This window comes from Hemitrygon akajei, chromosome 17 (genome assembly GCF_048418815.1).
Source record: "Hemitrygon akajei chromosome 17, sHemAka1.3, whole genome shotgun sequence".
Taxonomy (NCBI): domain Eukaryota; kingdom Metazoa; phylum Chordata; class Chondrichthyes; order Myliobatiformes; family Dasyatidae; genus Hemitrygon; species Hemitrygon akajei.
The window spans coordinates 1873943-1895368 of record NC_133140.1 but is presented as its reverse complement, the minus strand read 5'-3'; the positions used below and the strand labels follow the sequence as shown (position 1 = coordinate 1895368).

Below are 21426 nucleotides of genomic sequence, written 5' to 3'. Positions count from 1 at the left end.
GTGTGTGTGTGTATGTTTCTGCTTGTGTGTCTATGTATGTGTATATGTGTTTGTGTGTGCATATGTATGTGTGAATGTGTGTGTATGTGTGTCTCTGTGTGTATGTGTGTTTGTGTGCGTATGTGTATCTGTGTGTGTGTATGTGCATATATTTGCGAGTGTATGTGTGTATCTGCATGTGTGTCTACGTATGTGTACATACACACACCTACAGTGTGTGTGTGAGTGTGTATGTGTGTTTGTGTGTGTATATGTGTGTGAATGTGTGTGTGTGTATGTGTATGTGTGTGCATGTATGTGTCTGTGTGTATGTGTGTGTGTGTGTGTGTGTGTTTGTGTGTGTGTGTGTGTGTGTTTGTGTGTGCGTGTCTGTGGTGTGTGTGTATGTATGTATGTGCCTGTGTGTCTATGTATGTGTGTGAACTGAGCAAACCACTGACATGTGGAAGTATTTGCTCACAGGGTGTGTGTGAAGCGTCTAGTGTAGTAGTGCAGTACTGCAGTAGTGTAGTTGTGTATTAGTGCAGTAGTGTAGTTGTGTAGTAGTGTAGTAGTGTAGTAGTGCAGCAGTGTAGTAGTGTAGTTGTGTAGTTGTGTAGTAGTGTAGTAGTGTAGTAGTGTAGTTGTGTAGTTGTGTAGTTGTGTAGTTGTGTAGTACTGCAGTAGTGTAATTGTGTATTAGTGCAGTAGTGTAGTTGTGTAGTAGTGTAGTAGTGTAGTAGTGCAGCAGTGTAGTTGTGTAGTTGTGTAGTTGTGTAGTAGTGTAGTAGTGTAGTTGTGTAGTTGTGTAGTTGTGTAGTAGTGTAGTAGTGTAGTTGTGTAGTTGTGTAGTTGTGTAGTAGTGTAGTTGTGTAGTTGTGTAGTTGTGTAGTACTGCAGTAGTGTAGTTGTGTATTAGTGCAGTAGTGTAGTTGTGTAGTAGTGTAGTAGTGTAGTAGTGCAGCAGTGTAGTTGTGTAGTTGTGTAGTTGTGTAGTAGTGTAGTTGTGTAGTAGTGCAGTAGTGTAGTAGTGTAGTAGTGCTTGTAGAACACAGGATATGGAGTGGAGTGCATGGTATTGGCAAGGTCAATGCAAATGGCATGAGGCTACTTACTCTTTGCTCTGAGCATAACCTTACCATAATCAACACCATCTTCCAGCAGAAGGCAAAATATAAGACCTTGTGGATGCACCCTCTCTCTAAACATTGGGACATGATCGACTTCATCATTGTGAGACGTAGTGACATCAGGGACGTTCTCATCACCCGTGCCATGAGAGGTGCGGAGTGCTGGACTGACCATCGTATGTTTGTGGCCAAGCTCCATATGAAAGTGCGTCCCCCCTTGCAGCTGCAAAAACCCAATAAAAAGCGGCTAAATTGCAACCGCCTGAGAAACACAGAAGCAAGAAGTGAGTTTTGATGCATCCTAGCTGAGAAACTAAGGGAGCTGGAACCTACTCCGAGTTCAGGAAATACCATGGAACAACAGTGGACCTATATCAGCTCTACGCTCTATGAGGCAGCAGCCCAATCCATCGGCCATAAGAGCAGAAACCTCCAAGACTGGTTTGACAATAACTCAGATACCATCCACAACTTGCTTAAGGACATGCACAAAGCACACCGGGCAACCTTCGATAACCCTTCATCCATCAGCATCAGGCAGCTCGGAGGAAAGTGCAAAAGGCAATATGGGCCACACAAAATGAGTGGTGGACTGAAAAGGCACGTGAAATCCAGTCCTTTGCCAATAATAATGACATGCATAATTTTTACAAGGTTGTCAAAACCATCTACGGCCCAATAAATTGATGCGTTACTCCCCTGAAAACAGCAGGTGGTCAAACACTTCTGAAGAATCAGAATACCATTCTGCTGAGGTGGGCTGAGCACTTTAACACTCTGCTTAATCAGGACTCTGACCCACCATCCTGGACGAACTGCCTGAACTTCTTCCTATCCACGACCTCAGTCTACCACCAGCCTTCCAGGAGGTTCTATCAGCTGTCCATTCCCTTAAGAACAACAAGTCCCCTGGCACTGACAGTATCCCTGCCGAGTTACTGAAGAACGGAGGGTACATGTGTATGCGCATCCTCTACCAGTACATCACCAAGGCCTGGACTGATGAGAACATCCCACAGCAATGGAGAAATGCAAACATCGTTGTGATTTATAAGAACAAGGGTGACAAGGCCATCTGCGGCAATAGTCGGGCCATATCACTCCTTTCTGTTGCTGGAAAGGTCCTGGCTAAGGTGATGCTTCAGAGGCTCATCAGCAACATCACCGAGTCAATGCTGCCTGAATCGCAGTGTGGACTTAGGAAGAACAGGAGTACGATCGACATGATCTTCACGGCCCGGCAGCTTCAGGAAAAGTGCCGGGAGCAACATCAGGACCTGTTTATGGCCTTTGTCGACCTCTCCAAAGCATTCGACACTGTGCAAAGAGAGCTCTTATGGGATGTCCACCTCAGGTTTGGCTGTCCCGATAAATATGTTAACATCCTCTGCCAGTTCCACGATGGGACGACTGCTCGGGTGACCATAGGAGGACAAGAGTCCGAGCCCTTCCTGGTACGCACAGGGGTGAGGCAGGGGTGTGTGCTAGTGCCAGTGCTCTTCTTCCTCTTGTTTGTTACCAAGCTTCTCCACAACAAGATTGAGGACAGCAGCAGTGTGGCAGTGGATGTCAGATTAGATAGCAACTTCTTTGACATCAGGAGGCTCCATGCAACCTCCAAACTACATAGAGAGCGGGTCCTGGAGCTGCAGTATGCAGACGACTGTGCTCCTGTGGCCCATACTCCGGAGGATCTCCAGACTGTCCTTGCTGTGGCAGTGAGAGCGTACAGCAGGATGGGGCTGACTGTCAATACCACCAAGACAGAAGTGGTTTGCCAATGGAGTGCCAGTGTCCCACCCACCCTACCTGCCTTCACTGTTGGTGATGAAAAGCTGTCAGTAGTGCCATCTTTCAAATATCTGGGGAGCATTCTCCCTGAGGATAGCGGCATTGACAACGACATCCAGAGCCACATTAAACAGGCATCAGCTGCCTTTGGGAGAGTTCAGAGTAGAGTCTTTCAGAACAGGAGCCTTCGTCCCTCAACAAAGGTCGCCATATACCAAGCGGTCTGTGTCACCACCCTCCTTTACAACTGTGAAGCTTGCGTAACCTACAGCCATCACATCAAGTCCTTGGAGCGCTTCCACATAAGCTGCCTTCAGCGCATCCTGGGAATTACCTGGCATGAGCGGGTGCCTCACACTGAAATACTTGTAAAGACCAACTGTAGAAGTATTGAGCCAATGATCACCCTGCGTCAGTTGCAGTGGCTGGGGCACGTAATAAGGATGCCCCCATGTTGGCTACCCCGCAGAGTACAGCTACATCATGGTCGACGCTCAGCTGGAGGGCCAAAGAAGTGCTATAAGGATCAGATGAAGAATACTTTAAGGAAGTGCAAGATCAGACCTGAGGACCTGGAGGATGTTGCTGCTGACCATATCACTAGGCAACAGCTGTGTAGGGACAGGGTTCGTATTCTGGAGATGGAAAGAACAACCAGAAGACAGCAGAAGAGAGCCAGGAGAAATGCAGCCATGGTTGCCATCACTACCACCACTACCACATATACATGTCCCACCTGCAATAGAGCTTGTGGGTCTAGGATAGGACTGTACAGTCATCAAAGATCTCACTGTTAAAGGAGTGGACATTGTCATTGGATTTCGATGGACAACCGAAGAAGAAGTGTATGTGCCTGTGTGTCTATGTATGTGTGCATGTGTTTCTGCATGTGTGTGTGTGTGTGTGTGTGTGTGTGTGTGTGTGTGTGGTGTGTATGTGTGTGTATGGTTGTGTGTGATTGTGAGTGTGTGTGTTTGTGTGTGTGTGTATGGTTGTGTGTGTGATTGTGAGTGTGAGTGTGTGTGTGTGTATGGTCGTGTGTGTGAGTGTGTGTGTGTGTATGGTTGTGTGTGTGAATGTGTGTGTGTGAGTGTGTGTGATTGTGCCCTACACTGCTGTTTGATCTGCTCCCTGTTTGTCATCCCATACCATCAATGTGTGACATTTGCTCACTTACCCCACATCAGCACCTTTCCTGACCCACAATGGCTGCACTTCCTGTGACCCACAGCTGCGTTTCTGAGTGGAGCCATTGACAACACACGGGGGCCCGGTGAACAGGTCTGGGCCATTGATCTGAACAGCTGCCGAGGTGTGAGGCAGACTCATAGTTCTGTCTGGCCTGGCCCCCAACTGACCGCTCACCACTGCCATACTGCAGGAGAGTGGCTGTCTGACTGTACGAGTCAGTCACCACCTGAGCCTTGTCATGAGAGGGGCAACTACCTCACTTACAGGTGACCTTACCCCTCCACTCCTCTCCTCTCCATGTGCCTTTCAGACATTGTAACTGGAACCTCGGACAACCCACCACCCTCCGTGCGACAGGCTTACCCCTCACACAGGCTGAGAGGGAGGAAGGGTGAGTGCCTGGGGAGGAGGTCGTGCAGAGAGCAAGCATGGGGTAGGTCATTGTGAATAGTTGTTAAGCAGCCAGAGATGTCTGATCTTTCGAAGGTGCCCCTTCGGTGTTGATTCCAGCATGTGCCCCCTGCCCTTTGCAGCCTCCCTGATGATTCTGTTAAATCTACGGGAGCGTGAAAGCCAGCAAGAGCATCCGAGAGCATCAAAACCAGTCTTGCTTAGACTGACGGCTGCAAAAGAACACGGTTATGTCCTGGCAAAAGTTTAACATATAGGATGAAGGCATAAGAGGCATACCCACCCTCTCGTCTGGTCATCGATGGCATCCACTGCACTTTCCACAGAGGTCAAGAGCGACTGGATTTGACTGGCTGTTTCTTTCAACAGGAATCGGGTCACAAACTGGTCCAACTTGCTCCCACTCTCATACACCTGAAGAAAACCAGCCTCTGAGATTCATTCACATTACAATCCAGCAATCTACGTCACATTCCGAATCCTTCCTGCTGTGGTATTTATTAAATAATTCATCATGCTTATGGCTTAATGACCGATGTGGGCAGCTTCAATAAATACCTTCCAAAAATTCAGTTATTTTCTTGGGAAACTAGGCGCACTACACTAGTTCAATTAATCTCTTGCAAAAGCCTCCAGTGGATTGTTGAGTTGTGACTTATAACCGTACTACTGGCTCAGCCTGATATCTGTCTGTGCCTCACAGAGCATCTGAATATTAATGCGATCTGATACAAGCCCGTGCTATGGCCTCAGCTTGCCTGCTTCTTAATTCCCAAGTTGAGCACATGGGAAGGAGTTACATGCAATGAAGTTCACACAGAGAGAGGAATAGAGGTGTACAAGATGATGAGAGGCATTGATCGTGTGGATAGTCAGAGGCTTTTTCCCAGGGCTGAAATAGCTACAGACAGACAGACAGACATACAGACATACATACTTGATTGATCCTGAGGGAAATTGGGTTTCGTTACAGCCGCACCAACCAAGAATAGTGAAGAAATATAGCAATATAAAACCATAAATAATTAAATAACAAGTTAATCATGCCAAGTGGAAATAAGTCCAGGACCAGCCTATTGGCTCAGGGTGTTTGACACTCCGAGGGAGGAGTTGTAAAGTTTGATGGCCACAGGCAGGAATGACTTCCTATGACGCTCAGTGATGCATCTCGGTGGAATGAATCTCTGGCTGAACGTACTCCTGTGCTTAACCAGTACATTATGGAGTGGATGGGAGACATTGTCCAAGATGGCATGCAACTTGGACAGCATCCTAGCACGAGGGGGCACAGTTTTAAGATGCTTGGAAGTAGGTACAGAGGAGATGTTGGGGTAAGTTTTTTTATGCAGAGAGTGGTGAGTGCATGGAATGGGCTGGTGGAGGCAGATACGATAGAGTCTTTTAAGAGACTCCTGGATGGCTACTTGGAGCTTAGAAAAATAGAGAGCTATGGGTAAGCCTAGGTAGTTCTAAGGTAGGGACGGGTTTGTCACAGCATTGTGGGCCGAAGGGCCTGTATTGTGCTGTAGGTTTTCTATGTTTCTATGATTGGGAGGGAGAGGGAGAGAGAGAGAGAAGGGAGGGGAGAGAGAAGGGGAGGGAGGGGAGTGGACAGGGAGAGGTAGAGGGAGTGAAAGAGAAAAGGAATGGGGCAGTGGGAGGAGGGTAGAGGGGGTGGGACAGAAAAGAAAAGGGACGGGGTAGAGGGGGTGAAAGAGAAAAGGAAAGGAATGGGGAGGGCGTGGTAGAGAGGGTGAGAGAGAAAAGGAAAGGAATGGGGAGGGCGTGGTAGAGGGGGTGAGAGAGAAAAGGAAAGGAATGGGGAGGGCGTGGTAGAGGGGGTGAGGGAGAAAAGGAAAGGAATGGGGAGGGCGTGGTAGAGGGGGTGAGAGAGAAAAGGAAAGGAATGGGGAGGGCGTGGTAGAGGGGGTGAGGGAGAAAAGGAAAGGAATGGGGAGGGTGTGGTAGAGGGGGTGAAAGAGAAAAGGAAAGGAATGGGGAGGGCGTGGTAAAGGGGGTGAGAGAGAAAAGGAAAGGAATGGGGAGGGCGTGGTAGAGGGGGTGAGGGAGAAAAGGAAAGGAATGGGGAGGGCGTGGTAGAGGGGGTGAAAGAGAAAAGGAAAGGAATGGGGAGGGTGTGAGAGAGGGTGAGGGAGAGGGAGATGGAGGGGGGGAGAATAAGGACCAGCATTGTCCGCTCAGGCTGGGTGGGACAAGGAGGGTAGCGGGTGCAGAGGGAGGGAGAGAGGAAACAGCGTTACGTGGTTGGGCCCAGAGTGACGTTCTGCAGTCAGGACCCTGCACACCATGGTCAGGATAGTGTACAATGGGGTGGAGACAGAGTTCTGTTCCCTCAGGGCTGAGAGCTTGTGCCATCTCTGGAACTCAGGTCAACAGCGTTCTCGTGGGGTAACAGGATTTGAAGGACAGGTTTGAGAATGGGAAAGAAATACTTTGAGGATTCTGGTGTTTTGAAGAGATCAAGTGTGAGGTGTTGCACTTCGGTAGGGCTAGCGAGGGTAGGGCACTGAGGAGAGCGAGGGATCTGGGAATACAGCTCCATAATTCATTGATAGTGGCATCACAGGTAGATAGGGTTGTAAAGAAAGCTTTTGGCACAATGGCCTTCATAAATCAGAGTACAGGAGTTGAGATGTTATGCTGAAGTTGTATAAGACATTGGTGAGGCCTAATTTGGGGTATTGTGTCAGCTACCTACAGGAAAGATGTAAATAAGGTTGAAATAGTACGGAGAAAATTTACAAGGATGTTGCCGAGTCTGGAGGACCCGAGTTATAAGGAAAGATTGAATAGGTTAGGACTTTATTCCCTGGAACATAGAAGACTGAGAGAGATTTGAGAGAAGTATACAAAATTATGAGGGGTATAGATAGGGTAAATGCAAGCAGGCTGTTTCCGCTGAGGTTGGTGGGACTACAGCCAGAGGTCATGGGTTAAGGGTGAAAGGTGAAAAGTTTAAGGAAAACATGAGAGGAAACTTCTTCACTCAGAGGGTTGTGAGAGTGTGGAATGAGCTGCCAGGGCAAATGGTAGATGTGAGCTCAATTTCAACGGCTAAGAGATGTCTGGATAAGTACGTGGATAGAAGGGACATAGAGGGTCATGGTCCCAGTGCAGGGTAATGGGAGTAGACAGTTTAATTGGTTCTGCACAGACTAGATGGGCTGAATGGCTTGTTTCTGTGCTGTACTTTCCTATGATTATGTTAACAAGATAAACTGTGACTGCAGCTGTTTAGATGTTGAGACAGAGAAGCAGATTGATTCCCACTGGGATATAATACAGTGGCAATGGGGTGTGAAGTGTCCCATCAGAGAAGGTTAGACACAGAACATACAGCAAAGTATTCAGCTGACATACTCCACTATCAATCTAACTCTTCCCTCCTATAGAGCCCATAGCATTCCATTTTTCTAATTAAGAGCCTCTTAAATGTCTGTTCAGTCTCTACTACCTATCACTGCAATGTGTTCCAGCACCCACACTCTCTACCTATGATATCTGCTCTCACCTTAAATAGATGTTCCCTGGTACCGTGTATTGCCACCGGGGAGAAAGGTGCTGGCTAGCCACTCTATCTGTTCTTCTCAGAATTTTATACATCTCCATAAAGTCACCTCTCATCTTCCTTCATTCCAAAAAAAACTTTTTTCATAAGACATACTTTCTAACCCAGCGAGCATCCTGGTAAATCACTGTACCTTTAGTCTTTCCTTTGATACGGAAATCAGAACTGAACACAATACTCCAAGTGTGTTCTAACTAGCATTTTACAGAGCTGCCATATTAACTCAAAGCTCTTGAGAGACGTTGTTCTTCAACTCCTCTCCTCTGTCCCCTCCAACAAGCGTGGACTTCAAGAGATTTTTGTTACCCAACAGGATAAACATAGATGCAGATCCAGCCCATGCAACCTTGTCCTTGTTCATTCCCTCAGCCCTGTCATCACTTGCCTATCCTCCCTGGTCCTTACGTTCACTGATATCCTCAATTAAAGAATCTCTGAGCTTCCCTGTTTATGCAAACTAATGCCAGTTCCCAAATAGACCCCTTCCCTCCAAAGACCTCCAAGCATGTTAACTTTTACCACAACTCCTGCTGTGAAGCTTTTCAATCAGATTTACATTTCTACAGTTTGTACTGAAATAGCCTTTCAAAGCAGTCGACTATGGAAAGCAGAGTATGGAAAACAATCCCTTCAGCACAACTCACTGTACTATTCAAGTTTCTTAGGCGAACTAGTGCCATTTGCCTGTGCTTGACACATACCGCTCGGAATCATTTCCACCCTTATACCTGCCCAAACAAATGACATCTTGTGCCAGCTTTAGAGGCTGATAGTTAAGGTAGATTTAGAATCATGTAATGTAACATCAATGTATCTCAGATTTTGCTGAAGGTAATGATGTTTAATGTTTCAGTTCATATAAAACCTTCCTCTCGACATCTGAGTTCACCAAGCCCAGTGCGGTAGCTTAATTGCCATTTATTTTATCTCTAATGATCACATTAAAGGCAAGCACAGGTTCTTTAACCTTTCCGACAAAATGGAATGACACTAGGGATTTTGGTGATTTAACATGGGAAATCATTAGTTGGCTCAGAACACTAGAGTGAAAGACAAGAAGGGAGCTTGTGTGGGACAGGCTGTAGGAGAAAGGAGGGAAATAAATAAGGAAAGTGGAAAAATCAGGAAAAAGGGAGACAGGTTGTATTTCCATTCTCTGACTCACAGGATGCCCCAGAGTTTTCTGCTCCCAAGGTGTAGTTAGTGGAGTAGCCGACATTATAAAGTCACTGAGTCTCCACCTATAGATAAAAGATTAATGATTGTATATTCTGTTTCCTTTTCATGAATATACCAGGGAGAACTGTTCTTCTTAGAAACTGCTCTTGCTTACATCAATGGAGAATTTAGCCTGACACCTGATCCGACCACAGGACATAGTAGCAGAATTAGGTCATTCAGCCCATCGAGTCTGCTCTGCCATTCCATCATGACTGATCCCGGATCCCACTCAACCCCATACACCTGCCTTCTCGCCATATCCTTTAATGCCCTGACCAATCAGGAAACTATCAAATTCCACTTTAATTACACCCATGGACTTCACTGCAGTCCCTGGCAGAGCAATCCACAGATTTACTGCTCTCTGGCTAAAAAAATTCCTCCTTGCCTCTGTTCTAAAGGGTCGCTCCTCAGTTTTGAAACTCTGCCCTCTAGTTTTGAATACTCTCACCATAGGAAACATTCTCTCCACATCCACCCTATCTAGTCCTTTCAACATTCGGCAGATTTCAAAGAGATCCCCACACATTCTTCTAAATTCCAGTGAGTACATGCCCAAAGATACCAAACGCGCCTCATATGTTAACCCTTTCATTCCTGGAATCATCCTTATGAACCTCCTCTGGACTCTCTCCAATGACAACACGTCCTTTCTGAGATACGGGGCCCAAAACTGTTGACAATACTCTGTGTGGCCTGACCAGTGTGTTATAAAGCCTCAGCGTTATCTCCTTGCTTTTATATTCTTTTCCATTTGAAATAAATACCAAAACTGCATTTGCCTTCTTTACCATAGATTCAACCTGTAAATTAACCTTCTGGGAGTCTTGCACGAGGACTCCCTGCACCTCTGATATTTGAACCTTCTCCCCATTTAGATAATAGTCCGCACTATTGTTCTTTTTACCAAAATGAATTGTCATACATTTCCCAACACTGTATTCCATCTGCCACTTTTTTACCCATTGTTCCCATTAGTCTAAGTCCTGCTACAATCGCATTGCCTCCTCAGCACTACCTACATATTATCCTCAAACCTTGCTACAAAGCCATCAATACCATTATCTAAATCATTGCTAAACAATGTGAAAAGCAGCAGTCCCAATACTGACCCCTGAGGAACACCACTGATAGACAATAGACAATAGGTGCAGGAGTAGGCCATTCGGCCCTTCTAGCCAGCACCGCCATTCACTGTGATCATGGCTGAACATACACAATCAGTACCCCGTTCCTGCCCTCTCCCCATATCCCTTGACCCCACTATCTATAAGAGCTCTATCTAACTCTCTCTTGAATGCATCCAGAGACTTGGCCTCCACTGCCTTCTGGAGCAGAGCATTCCACATATCCACCACTCTCTGGGTGAAAATGTTTTTCCGCACTTCAGTTCTAAATGGCCTACCCCTTATTCTTAAACTGTGGCCTCTAGTTCTGGACTCACCCATCAGCGGGAACATGCTTCCTGACTCCAGCGTGTCCAATCCCTTAATAATCTTATATGTTTCAATCAGATCCCCTCTCATCCTTCTAAATTCCAGTGTATACAAGCCCAGTCGCTCCAATCTTTCAACATATGACAGTCCCGCCATTCTGGGAATTAACCTTGTGAACCTTCGCTGCACTCCCTCAATAGCAAGAATGTCCTTCCTCAAATTTGGAGACCAAAACTGCACACAATACTCCAGGTGGGGTCTCACCAGGGCCCTGTATAGCAGCAGAAGGACCTCGTTACTCCTATACTCAATTCCTCTTGTTATAAAGGCCAGCATGCCATTAGCTTTCTTCACTGCCTGCTGTACCTGCATGCTTGCTTTCATTGACTGATGTACAAGAACACCTAGATCTCGTTGTACTTCCCCTTTTCCTAACTTGACTCCATTTAGATAGTAAACTGCCTTCCTGTTCTTGCCACCAAAGTGGATAACCTCACATTTATCCACATTAAACTGCATCTGCCATACATTTGCTCACTCACCCAACCTGTCCAAGTCACCCTGCATTCTCATAACATCCTCCTGACATTTCACACTGCCACCCAGCTTTCCATCATCAGCAAATTTGCTAATGTTACTTTTAATCCCTTCATCTAAATCATTAATGTATATTGTAAACAGCTGCAGTCCCAGCACCGAACCTTGCGGTACCCCACTGGTCACAGCCTGCCATTCCGAAAGGGACCCGTTAATCGCTACTCTTTGTTTCCTGTCAGCCAGCCAATTTTCAATCCATGTCAGTACTCTGCCCCCAATACCATGTGCCCTAATTTTGCCCACTAATCTCCTATGTGGGACTTTATCAAAAGCTTTCTGGAAGTCCAGGTACACTACATCCACTGGCTCTCCCTTGTCCATTTTCATAGTTACATCCTCAAAAAACTCCAGAAGATTAGTCAAGCATGACTTTCCCTTCATAGATCCATGCTGACTCGGACTGATCCTTCTACTGCTATCCAAATGTGTTGTAATTTCATCTTTTATAATTGACTCCAGCATCTTTCCCACCACTGACGTCAGGCTAACCGGTCTATAATTCCCTGTTTTCTCTCTCCCTCCTTTCTTGAAAAATGGGACAACATTAGCCACCCTCCAGTCAGCAGGAACTATTCCTGAATCAATAGAACATTGGAAAATGATTACCAATGCGTCCACAATTTCTAGAGCCACCTCTTTAAGTACCCTGGGATGCAGACCATCAGGTCCCGGGGACTTATCAGCCTTCAGACTCAACAGTCTATCCAGCACCGTTTCTTGCCTAATATAAATTTCCTCCAGTTCATCCTTTACCCTAGTTCCTTTGACCACTATTACATCTGGGAGATTGTTTGTATCTTCCCTAGTGAAGACAGATCCAAAGTACCTGTTCAACTCATCTGCCATTTCCTTGTTCCCCATAATAAATTCACCAGTTTCTGTCTTCAATGGTCCAATTTTGGTCTTAACTATTTTTTTGCTATTCACATACCTAAAGAAGCTTTTACTATCCTCCTTTATATTTTTGACTAGTTTACCTTCGTACCTCATTTTTTCTTGGCGTATTGCCTTTTTTGTTATCTTCTGTTGCTCTTTAAAAGCTTCCCAGTCCTCTGGTTTCCCGCTCATCTTTGCTATGTTATATTTCTTCTCTTTTATTTTTATACTGCCCTTTACTTCCCTCGTCAGCCACGGCCGCTCCTTACTCCCCTTAGGATCTTTCTTCCTCTTTGGAATGAACCGATCCTGCACCTTCTGCATTATTCCCAGAAATACCTGCCATTGTTGTTCCACTGTCTTCCCTGCTAGGGTATTGTTCTATTGAACTTTGGCCAGCTCCTACCTCATAACTCCATAGTTCCCTTTGTTCAACTATAATACTGATACATCGATTTTCCCTTCTCCTTCTCAAATTGTAGGTTAAAACATATCATATTATGGTCACTACCTCCTAATGGTTCCTTTACCTCGAGGTCCCTGATCAAATCCGGTTCATTGCACAACACTAAATCTAGAATTGCCTTCTCCCTGGTAGGCTCCAGTACAAGCTGTTCTAAGAATCCATCTCGGAGGCACTCCACAAACTCCCTTTCTTGGGGTCCAGTACCATTCTGATTCTCCCAGTCTACCTGCATGTTGAAATCCCCCATGACAACTGTATCATTACCTTTGCGACATGCCAATTTTAACTCTTCATTCAACTTACATCCAACATCCAGACTGCTGTTTGGGGGCCTGTAGATAACTCCCATTAGGGTCTTTCTACCCTTAGAATTTCTCAGTTCTATCCATACTGATTCTACACCCCCTGATTCTATGTCCCCCCTCGCAAGGGACTGAATATCATTCCTCATCAACAGAGCCACCCCACCCCCTCTGCCAGTCAGTCTGTCCTCTCGATAAGATGTATAACCTTGAATATCCATTTCCCAGGCCCTGTCTGCTTGAAGCCATGTCTCTGTTATTCCCACAACATCGTACTTGCCAATTTCCAACTGAGCCTCAAGCTCATCTACTTTATTCCTTATACTTCGTGCATTCATATATAATAATTTTAATTTGTTACTCCCCTCTCCTTTCATATCAATTCCTATTTCACTTGGCCATACTGTATGATCTCTTCTTGAGCTTTCTACTCTATTGATTCTGTTGTCCTTTTTAACTTTTCTTATTTTCACTTTCCCTTTAACTCCATCCTTATATTTCCAGTTCATCCCCTCCCCCCACTACTTAGTTTAAACACATCCGTGTTGCAGTGGCAAACCTGTCTGCCAGAATGCTGGTCCCCCACTTGTTGAGGTGCAACCCTCCTCTTTTGTACAATTCATCCCTACCCCAAAACAGATCCCAGTGGTCCAAGAATGTAAATCCTTGCTTCCTGCACCAGTTCCTCAGCCACACATTCAGATCCATTATCTCCCTGTTCCTGCCCTCTCCAGCACGAGGAACTGGAAGCAAACCGGAGATAACCACCCTGGAAGTCCTGCTTTTTAGCCTTCTTCCGAGTTCTCTGAAGTCCAATCTCTGAAATCTGAAAGTCTGAAATCTCTGGCAGCCAACCAGAAAAGGTCCCTTTTATTCCCACTCGCTGCCTCCTGCCCGTCGGCCCTTCCTCTATCCATGCCAGTATCTTTCCTGTAATGCCATAATATTTTATCTTGGTAAAATATCTTGCCTCATGTAAGGCACCTTATCCAAAGCCGTCTGAAAATCCAAGTAAAGTCCATGCACTGCCTCTCCTTTGTCTGCACTGCGGGTTACTTCCTCGAAGAACTCTAACAGATTTGTCGGGCAAGATTTCCCTTTACAGAAACCATGCTGACTTTGACTTATTTTCTCATTAGTCTCCAAGTACCCTGAAACCTCATCTTCAATAATAGACTCCAACACTTTCCCAGCCACTGAGGTTAGGCTAACTGGCCTATAATTTCCTTTCTTTTGCCTTCCTCCCTTCTTCAAAAGTGACAGACAGCTGATCTAACCTGTTAAGATCGCCATCATCGTTGCACTGGGATGTCGGCCTCAAGTCCCCTGGAGTGTGGCTGGACTGATTCGAATGCTGCTTCTCAGTAAAGGCTGAGGCAAATAAAGAGATGTGAAATGGACTGCAAGCCGGCTCTAATGTCCCACAGCCATCTGATAGAGTCTGTACCCTCAGCCCATGACCATGTTGGAAGTCAGTTTAACTCTATTTCTGTCCCTGGTACGATAAAACGGGTTCTTGGCCTTACTGTTGTTGTGGCCTTGCTCCTTGTTTTCTGCTGCACTGCACTTTCTTTCTAGCTGTTACACTTGATTCTGCATTCTGCTGTTGTTCTGCCTTGCAATTACCTCAACAAACTGTGCAATGATTTGATTTGTACGAACAGTATGCAAGACAAGCTTTTCACTGTATCTCAGTACATGTGACAATAATACTGTAAACCACTTCCAGTTCTCTGCTTTTACACATGATCAAAGACCCCGCCCAGCCCCAATGGCCTTTCTTCTTCCCTAATGTATTTATATCGCTTTTTATTTATTCAGACGGACAGAGCAAAACAGGCCCTTCTGGCCCAGCAATGCACTGATTTAACCGTAGCCTAGCCACAGCACAATTTACCATGACTGATTAGCCTACTAACCAGTACATCCTTGGACTGTGGAAGGAAAACTACAGCACTGGGAGGAAATCAATGCGCTCTCGGGGAGGAACGCACAAACCTACTTACAGAACTGAACTCCAAAATCCGACCCTGCCCCTCCCGAGCTGTAATAACAACCACAATAACCATTACACTACCATGGTGCCCCTTGAAGAAGATTCTTAGAGACAGGACCTACAAGCATTTGGAGAAACACAATCTGATTAGGAGTAGTCAGCACTGGCTTTGTGAGAGGTGCCCCTGTCTCACAGGCCTGATTGTATTCTTCAAGGATGTGACCAAGATGTGATGAAGATGGACCCTGGATGGTGTGTATATGGATTTTAATAAGGCATTTGGTAAAGTTCTTCTTGGTAGATTCATCCAGATAGTCAAAATGTATGGGATCCAGGGAAACCTGGCTGTGTGGATTCAGAACTGGCTTGCCCATGAAGGTAGAAGTTGGCAGTATTCTGCCTGAAGGTTGGGGACACAAGTGTTCCACAGAAATCTGTTCCAGAACCACTATTCTTAGAGATTTTTGTAAATGACTTTGATGAGAAAGTGGAAGGGTGTGAGGTAAATGTGCAGATGACACAAAGGTTGATGGAGTCGTGGGTTAAGATGGAGGGTTGTTGTAGGTTGCAACAAGACATTGATGTGAGGTAGAGATGGGGTAAGAATTGCCAGATGGAGTTCAAGTTGGATAACTGTGAAGCAATTTACTTTGGAATGTCGAATTTGAAAGCAGAATACAGGGTTAATGGCACAATTCTTGGCATTATGGAGCCCATGTCCATTGATCCCAAAAAGTTGCCATGCAAGTTGATAGGATAATGATGCAGTTCTGTAAAACGCTGATTAGATCACACTTAGAATATTGTGTTCATTTCTGGTTTCCTCATTATTGAAACAATGTGGAATACTTAAGCAACACACACACAATGCTGCAGGAGCTCAGCAGGCCAGGCAGCACCTTTGGAAAAGAGTACAGTTGACATTTTGGACCGAGACCCTTCAGCAGGACTGGAGAAAAGAAGGATCAGAAGTGGGTATCCAAGGTGGGGGGGGAGGGAGAAACCGGGAGGGTGAGGGATGAATAAAGAGCTGGGAAAAGAGAAGCGGGAATCCAGCCAGGGAGGACAGAAGGCCATGGAAGAAAGAAAAGGGGGAGGAGCGCCAGAGGGAGGCAAGGAGATACAGTGAAACAGGGTAAAGGGGGTGGGGAATGATGAAGGGGCCATAACCGGAATTTCGAGAAATCGAAGTTCATACCATCAGGTTGGAAGCTACCCAGAGAGAATGTAAAATGTTGTTCCTCTCACCTGAGTTTGGCCTCATTGCGACAGTAGAGGAGGCCATGGACTGACATATCGGAATGGGAATGGGAAGTGCAATTTAAATGGGAGATCCTGCTTCTTCTGGTGGACAGCGTACTCCCAATCTACATCAGGTCTCACTGATCTACAGAAGGCCACACCGGAAGCACCAGATACAGTATATGACCCAACTTCCAACCCTCCCCCCACCTTTTAAATATACTTCTCATCTTTTTTTCTCCAGTCCTGATGAAGGATCTCAGCCCAAAACGTCAACAGTACTTTTTTCCATAGATGCTGCTTAGCCTGTTGAGTTCCTCCAACATCCTGTGTGTGTTGCTTGGATTTCCAGCACCTGCAGATTTTCTCTTGTTTGTGATTGGAATTTTTAGTAAGTATTTTGCATCAGACTTCATCGTGGGAGACAAATTCAAGAGTGTCAGGGGCAAAAGTTGCTATCACTAAGGGCAGGTGCTTGGGAAGCTGAAAGGTATGAAGGTAGATGAGACTGAGCTAGGTGGACTGCATGCAAGATTCTGAAAGAGATGGCTGGAGATATTTTGGAGCATTAGCAATGATCTTCCAAGAATCACTACATTTCGGCATGGTTCCAGACGGCTGGAAAATTGCAAATAGAGCCATAAGGTCACAGCAGAGACACAGGCTCATCGACCCACCTAGTCCATACCGAGAATCTGCCTAGTCCCATCGACTTGCACCAGAACCCATACCATCTGTATACCTATCCAAACTTTTCAGAAACACTGACATCAAGCTCACAAGCACCACTTGTGCTGGCAGCTCATTCCACACTCTCACCACCCTCTGAGTGAAGAAGTTCCCCCACATGTTCCCCTTAAACATTTCACCTTTCGTCCTTAAACCATAACTTCTGGTCGAAGTACCAAACAACCTCAGGGGAAAATGCCTCCTTACATTTACCCTATCTCTATCCCTCATAATTTTGTATATGTCTATCAAATCCCCTCTCAATCTTCTATTTCTAAATAATACAGTCCTAATCTGTTCAATCTTTCCTGATAACTCAGGTCCTCCAGACCCGGTAAATTTTCTCTGTACCCTTTCAACTTTGTTTACATCTTTCCTGTAGGTAGGTGACCAAAACTGTGCACAACAGTCCAAATTAGGCCTCACCAATGTCTTATACAACATCCCATCTCCTGCATTTGATTCATTAATTTATGAAGGCCAATGTGCTAAAAGTTTTCTTTATGACCCTATCAACCTGTGACACCACTTTCAACAAATTACACCACCCCGCAGTGCCCTTCCATTCACTGTGTAGGACCTACCCTGACTGGCCCTTGCACTTGCCTGCATTAAATTCCGTCTACCTTTCTCGGCCAATTTTTCCAGCTGACGCAGATCCCTCTGCAAGCCATCAGTGTCCACAATTCTCCCAATCTTGGTGACATCTGCTCCAGTTAAACACGTTGTCATCCAGATTGTTGATATAGATGGTAAACAGCAATAGACCCAGCATCGATCCACTAGTCACAGCCAACCAATCAGAGAGGCAATCCTTCACCACCATTCAGTGGCTTCTCTCACAAAGACAATGGCTAATCTACTCTACTGCTTCATCCTGAATAACGAGTGACTGAACCTTCTTGACCTGCCTCCCATAAGACCATAAAACTATAAGAGTAGAATTAGGTGATTCAGCCCATCGAATATATTCCACCATTCCATCGTGGCTAATCCTAGATCCCCTCAGTCCTGTACACCTTCTTCTCGCCATACCCTTTAATGCCCTGACCAATCAGGACACTCTCAACTTCCGCTTTAAATATACCCATGGACTTGTCCTCCACCACAGTCTGTGGCAGAGCATTCCAGAGATTCACTACTCTCTGGCAAAAAAAAAAAAAATTCCTCCTTACTTCTGTTTTAAAAGGTCATCCCTCAAATTTGAGGCTGTGCCCTCAAGTTCTGGACACCCCCGCCACAGGAAACATCCACCTTATCTAGTCCTTTACCTCATGTGGGACATTGTCAAATGCCTTACCAAAGTTCATGCAGACAATATCCCCTGCCTTGCCTTCATCCACATTCCTGGTAACTTCCTTAATAAGATTGATAACAAAATTGGTCTTCTGGAATACCGGAATGATAATCCATGTGTAAAGCCAAATCAGACTGATGACTTCCTTGATAAGATTGGTTAGACATAACCTATCACACACGAAGCCATGCTGACTATTCTTCATCAGTCCACGTCTATCCAAATACTTTTATATCCGGTCCCTGAGAATACCTCCCAATAACCTCCCCACAACTGATGTCAGGCTCACCGACCTGTAATTTCCTAGTTCCTGGTTTACAGCCTTTCTTTAACAGCAGAACAACATTGGCTATCCTCCAATCCTCTGGCACCTCTCCTGTTGCTAAGGACGTTTTAATTATCTCTGCTAGGGCCCTAGCGATTTCTGTATTTGTTTCACTAAGGGTCCAAGGGAACACCTTGCTACACCCTGGGGATTAGCCCACCTTGATTAGCAAACACCTCTTCCTCTGTAATCTGTATAGGGTCCAGGAAGTTGATGCCACTTTGCCTCACTTCTATAGACTCTGCATCCATCTCCTGACAGAAATACATAATAGGAATGCAAGGAATGCACCTACGATCTCCATCTGGCTTGGCCCCGCACGTGGATTACCATTCCAGTCTTCCAGGAACCAGTTTTGTCCCTCGCAGTCCTTTTGCTCTGAACATCTGTAGAATCCCTTAGGATTCTCCTTCCCTTTGTCTGTTAGAGCAACCTCATGCCTTCTTCTAGCTTTCCTGATGTTCTTAAGTATTCGCTCGCATTTCTTGTAATCACCTTATTTGTTCCTACCTGCTATGAGCTTCCTTTTTTCTCATAACCAGTGCCTCCAAGAAGGGAGGAAGGCAGAGGGAAGGAAATTATAGACCAGTTAGCCTAACTTCAGTGATTGGCAAGATGTTAAAGATGAGGTTTGGAGGTACTTGGAGACACATGATAAAATAGGCCAAAGTCAGCATGGTTTCCTTAAGGGGAAATCTTGCCTGACAAATCTGTTTGAATTCTTTGAGGAGGTAACAGACATGATAGACAGAGGAGGGTCCGAGAATCTTGTTTATTTGGATTTTCAGAGACCTTTGACAGGGTGCAGCACATGAGGCTGTAAGAGCCCATAGTATTACTGGAAAGATTGGCTGAGTGGCAGAAGATAAAGAGTGGGAATAAAGGGGCCTTTTCTGATTGGCTGCCAGTGACTAGAATGATCCTGGGAATGAGAGTGTTGAAGAATGAGGCTTTTGGCTTTTGGCCTGTTCAGAAGAATAAGGGGGAAATCTTTCTGAAACTTATCGAATATTGAAAGACCTAGAGAGAGAGGATATGCAGAAGAAGTTTCCTATAGTGGCGGAATCCAGGACCAGATGGCACAGCCTCAGAATACAAGGACATCCCTTTAGAACAGAGATGAGGACAGATTTCTTTAGCCAAAAGGTAGTGAATCTGTGGAATTCATTCTCATAGTCAACTGTGGAAGCCATGTCATTGGGTATGTTTAAAGTGGACGTTGATAGGCTCTTGTTAAGTAAGAATGTCAAAGGATGTGGGATAAAGGCCGGAGAATGGGGTTAAGGGGGATAATAAATCAGTCATGATGAAGTGGCAGAGCAGACTCACTGGCCTAATTCTGTTCCCGAGTCCTATGATCTTATGTTATCAAGGAAGCTTTAGTGAGAGTGCAGAGAAGATCTATCAGGATGCTGCCTGGACTAGAGGGCATGTCTTATGAAGACAGGTTGAGCAAACTAAGACTCTTCTCTCTGGAGTGAAGAAGGATGAACAGTGGCTTGATAGAGGTATACAAGCTGATAGGTAGCATAGATAGAATAGATAGCAAGAGACCTTTTCAAAGGTCAGAAATAGCCAATACGATGGATTGGAGGAAAGTATACTGGGTTGTCAGAGGTATTTTTTTACACTGAGTGGTGAGAGTGTAGAGCACCCTGCCAGGGGTAGTTGTAGAGGCAAATATATTAGGGGCTTTTAAGAAGCTCGTAGATAAGCACATAGATGATAGAAAAATGGACAGGTATGTATGAGGGAAGGGTTAGATTGATCTTAGAATAGATTAAAAGGTTGGAACAACATTGTGGGCTAAAGGGATTGGACTGGTTTGGAATGCCCTATGTTCTGAGATAGGAGGGGTATGTTTACCGAGAACAAGCTGCCAGTGGAGATGGTGGAGGCTGATACAATGATAACATTTAAATGGCACTTGCACAGGTACATGGGTAGCAGTAGATGCAAGCAAATGGGATTATCACAGACATGTATCATGGCCAGTTTGGGCAAGGTGGGCTAAAAGACTAATCTCTGTGCTGTAGAATTCAATACTGCAGTGGCTCTTCTACTCAGCATGACTTTCTTTTCCACTACAGTACTTCCAGCCCCTGAACCTGTGGTTCCTGATTCATGGCATGGTGTGCTGAGGTCCTTTCACAAAGTACTGTATCCATTCACCAGTGCCCTGCATTCCTTGATGTTAACTATGACCGGTTTCTCACAGTCTCTGTTGGTGCCATTGATCAAACTACATGTTTCAAAGAGATAATTGATTTTGTCCCAGACTATGCTTTGAAAATGACCGCCGGCACTGTACAAGGACAAGTAGCTGCAGTGAATCAGTATTCACCTTCCAACCAAGCACAACATCATTTGTCAGTCCACTGCTCCCGTTCCCGTGTCCCAGCAGTGGTCAGAGCCTCTGCAAGGTACGTCCTAACTTCACTTAGCGACCAGGGACACATCCTACCAGAAGCAGAGAGGGCTCCATTTTAGGGATATACCTACACTGACCTTTGGAGAGATTAGTGCAGAATTACGGACACACTGGCAGGGGCATTTAAATGTCCTTAGCCACAGACTGGTGTCAGAGGACTGGAAGCTCACTAATGAGGCCATAATAAGATCAGAAAACATCGGAGCAGAATCAGGCCATTCAGCCCATCGAGTCTGCTCTGTCATTACATCATGGCTGATTTATTAGCCCTCCCAACCCCATTCTCTTGCCTTTGCCCTGTAACCTTTGATGCTCTGATTAGTCAAAAACCTATCACTCTCCACTTTAAATATACCCAATGACTTGGACTCCACAGCCTTCCATGGCAATGAGTTCCAGAGATTCACCACCCTGTGG

The 21426-nt window shown here is 45.5% G+C and overlaps 1 protein-coding gene across 2 annotated transcripts in view; it reads right to left on the bottom strand.

Moving 5' to 3' along the window:
* Window positions 1-21426, bottom strand: part of necab2 (N-terminal EF-hand calcium binding protein 2) — a 153588-nt gene that overhangs the window by 67796 nt on the left and 64366 nt on the right. For both annotated transcript variants that reach the window (XM_073069570.1, XM_073069572.1), the window contains exon 6: window positions 4786-4916. In XM_073069570.1, coding sequence (XP_072925671.1) covers window positions 4786-4916 — 131 coding nt within the window. The remainder of the gene's footprint in view (window positions 1-4785; window positions 4917-21426) is intronic.